This window comes from Echinops telfairi, unplaced genomic scaffold (assembly GCF_000313985.2).
Source record: "Echinops telfairi isolate 266 unplaced genomic scaffold, ASM31398v2 ScPeMD7_23;HRSCAF=83, whole genome shotgun sequence".
Taxonomy (NCBI): domain Eukaryota; kingdom Metazoa; phylum Chordata; class Mammalia; order Afrosoricida; family Tenrecidae; genus Echinops; species Echinops telfairi.
In genome coordinates, this window is record NW_022103920.1 from 306,868 (window position 1) to 309,423 (window position 2,556).

At 55.7% G+C, this 2,556-nt stretch overlaps 1 protein-coding gene across 1 annotated transcript in view; it reads right to left on the reverse strand.

Annotated features, from left to right (window-relative positions):
- ZNF746 (zinc finger protein 746) overlaps positions 1 to 507 on the reverse strand; it is a 10,170-nt gene extending 9,663 nt beyond the window's left edge. The window contains exons 1-2 of the mRNA XM_045288902.1: positions 214 to 507; positions 1 to 124 (exon numbers count right to left, since the gene is read on the reverse strand). The exon at positions 1 to 124 is cut by the window's left edge and continues 1 nt beyond it. Of these exons, the coding sequence (XP_045144837.1) occupies positions 1 to 124; positions 214 to 498 (409 nt within the window). The 5' untranslated portion in view covers positions 499 to 507. The remainder of the gene's footprint in view (positions 125 to 213) is intronic.
- Between the last annotated feature and the right edge of the window lie 2,049 nt (positions 508 to 2,556).

Consider the following 2,556-nt stretch of genomic DNA (forward strand, 5'->3'; position numbering starts at 1 on the left):
GGGAGACCAGGGTCTCGTAGTTGCCCCTCAGCACGTGCTTGTAGAGCTCCTTCTGCCACTCGTCCAGCTTGCCCCACTCCTGCTCAGAGAAATACACGGCCACGTCATCGAAGGTCACGGGCACCTGGAACCACAAGTGCCACCGTGCTCACACACACACTTAAGAGCTTACCGCCCGGCCCCCGCCCCGCCCGGGGTGCCCCCCGAGCTGACCTTGGGCACCTCGCCCTTGCTGCCCGGGGGCAGCCGCAGGATCCAGAAGTTCCTGTTACGCAGCAGGTTCTCCATGTTCTCCAGCCGCCGCTGCAGCAGCCCGTACTCCTGCAGCAGCGTGCCCAGCACGGCCCACTTGCCCTCCAGCTGGTTCCCGAGCTCCACGGCCGTCTTCTCGCAGTCGGCCAGCTTCCTCTCGGCCGTCCCCGTGCGGCCCTCCAGGGAGAGCAGGCGCGCAGCCTGCGATTCGATCTTCCGCTCCATGGCTTGGATGGTGGCTGCCATCGTCCATGGGGAAATCTTTCAGAGACAAGGAGGTCAGCGTCATTCATTCCATTCCCCAGGCCACTCCACTCACTGTCTGGGGGTTGGATGGGGGTGTGGTCCTGTGCCACGTGCCAGCTCCCTGGCTAGCTTATCACCTCCTTCACGCATTTGAACTGCCACCCAAGAGTGGAGATGGGTGCCGCTCCTGGGGCCTGGGGGCACGCACGGATCACGGCACTCGGCCCGCCACTGAACAGAACTGCGGTGCCCCCTGCCCGGGGCAGGCTGTCAGTACCACTCAGTCATAAACTGTGGCTTGGCCCAGCTAGGGCGCTGCGATGGAGTCACAGAGAGGAACTGAGCCCATGTGATCACGCAGCGGTGGTCCCCCAATGACATGGCAAACACCAGCACATCCCCGGCACAGCACAACCGATAGCAACTCACATCCCTCCTAACACACAAGACTCATGCCTAATTCCTCTCCTTCCAAAAAGATGGGATTTGGTCTCCTCCCTAACTGCTCCCTCCTGGCAAGCACAAAGCAGTCGTCACTGCAACTCTCCCCAGGCTAGAGCGGAGCTCTCTCTGACAGGACTCTTGCCTACAGAAACAACTAGGGTCAAAGGCCTTTTCTGCAGCAGCACCAGGGTCAATGATCCCCTTAGAGCGGTTAGGAGGACCCCGAGCAGGCCGAAATGCTGAACTTTCCCACGTGCAAACGCCAAAAACCACACTCGCTGCCATCGAGCCCATGCCGACTCACAGCCTATAGGACAAGGCAGAGCTGCCCCTGTGGGTTTCTGAGACTAACTCTTCACAGGAGTAAAAAGCACTGGGTTTCTTCCGAGAAGAGTGGCTGGTGATTTCAAAGTGCTGGCCTTGCAGATCGCAGCCCAACATGTTAACAGCTGCACCACCGGGCCAGAGGGTATCAACAATGGGCAGTCCCGAGGGCAGGGCATGCTGTACTCTGAGGGAGCCAAGAACCTGACCCTCGCTGTCCAATGGATCAAACAGGATGTCCTGGTACCTGTGCCTCAGCTCCTGTCAGTGATTCAAGTCCCTTACAAAATTCTGCCCCAACAAATGGACAGTGACTATAGTTGGCCCTCCAAACCTGTGGGCTTTGCATCCATGAACTCAATCTATTATGAACTAAAAATATTGGGGGGCAATGAAGTAGTCAAAAGAGTCCTTCAATGGCCAGGAGAGAGAGTCAAGCAGTACATACACAGGATTTACGTTGTATCAGGTCCTGTAAGAATCTAGAGCCACTTAAGATACACAGGAGGGTGTGTGCAGGCTCGATGCAAACCACTACACTAATTAATTTGAGGGACTTGAACATCCACGGGGTCTGTATTGGAGGCCCTGGAACCAATCCCCCAGAGATAATGGGGCAGCCGTCCCAGCGGCCAGTATTCATCATTTAGAGAAAGCCACCAATAGCCACCTCTGAAAATGGTAACAGAAAGAGTTGAACAGAGGCAGATAACACCTTCAAGGAGGATGCGAGAGTGTCCGTGTGGAGGGCACAGGGCCAGGGAATTGGTGACATGAAGGTGAGCAGGCTAGAGATGGGTCTCAAAGGAGGCGGACGGACGGTCTGGCTAGGGAGTGAGCTGTTGTGAGGGAAACATCTATGTTAAGGTGACCAGACGTCCCGCTTTTGGCGGGACAGTCCCAATTTTTAACAGTTTTTCCCGCATCCCATGGCGTTTAAAAAAAGTCCCGATTTTTTGAAAGAATGCACAAGCTAGGGTATATGGTTTCCGGCTGCCATGTGGCTATTTCGCCAAGATATGAGTTTTATCAATGGTGTCCCGCTTTACCAATGTTAAAATCTAGTCACCTTAATCTATGTGGATGGTACTGCCCCAAGCCTTCACCTACACCTGGAGCTGGCTCCCCTGAGTTTACCAGCTCCGCCCTGGCCCAGCACCAAGTTCCCTCAGTTCTCTCTGGCCAGTCCCTACCACAGGAACCCAGTGTCCCCTGAGAGTTTATGTCAAGGGAGATGTCTCAACTTCGCCACCCAGCTCCTCGTCCACAGAAATCCCATCCATCCTCAAA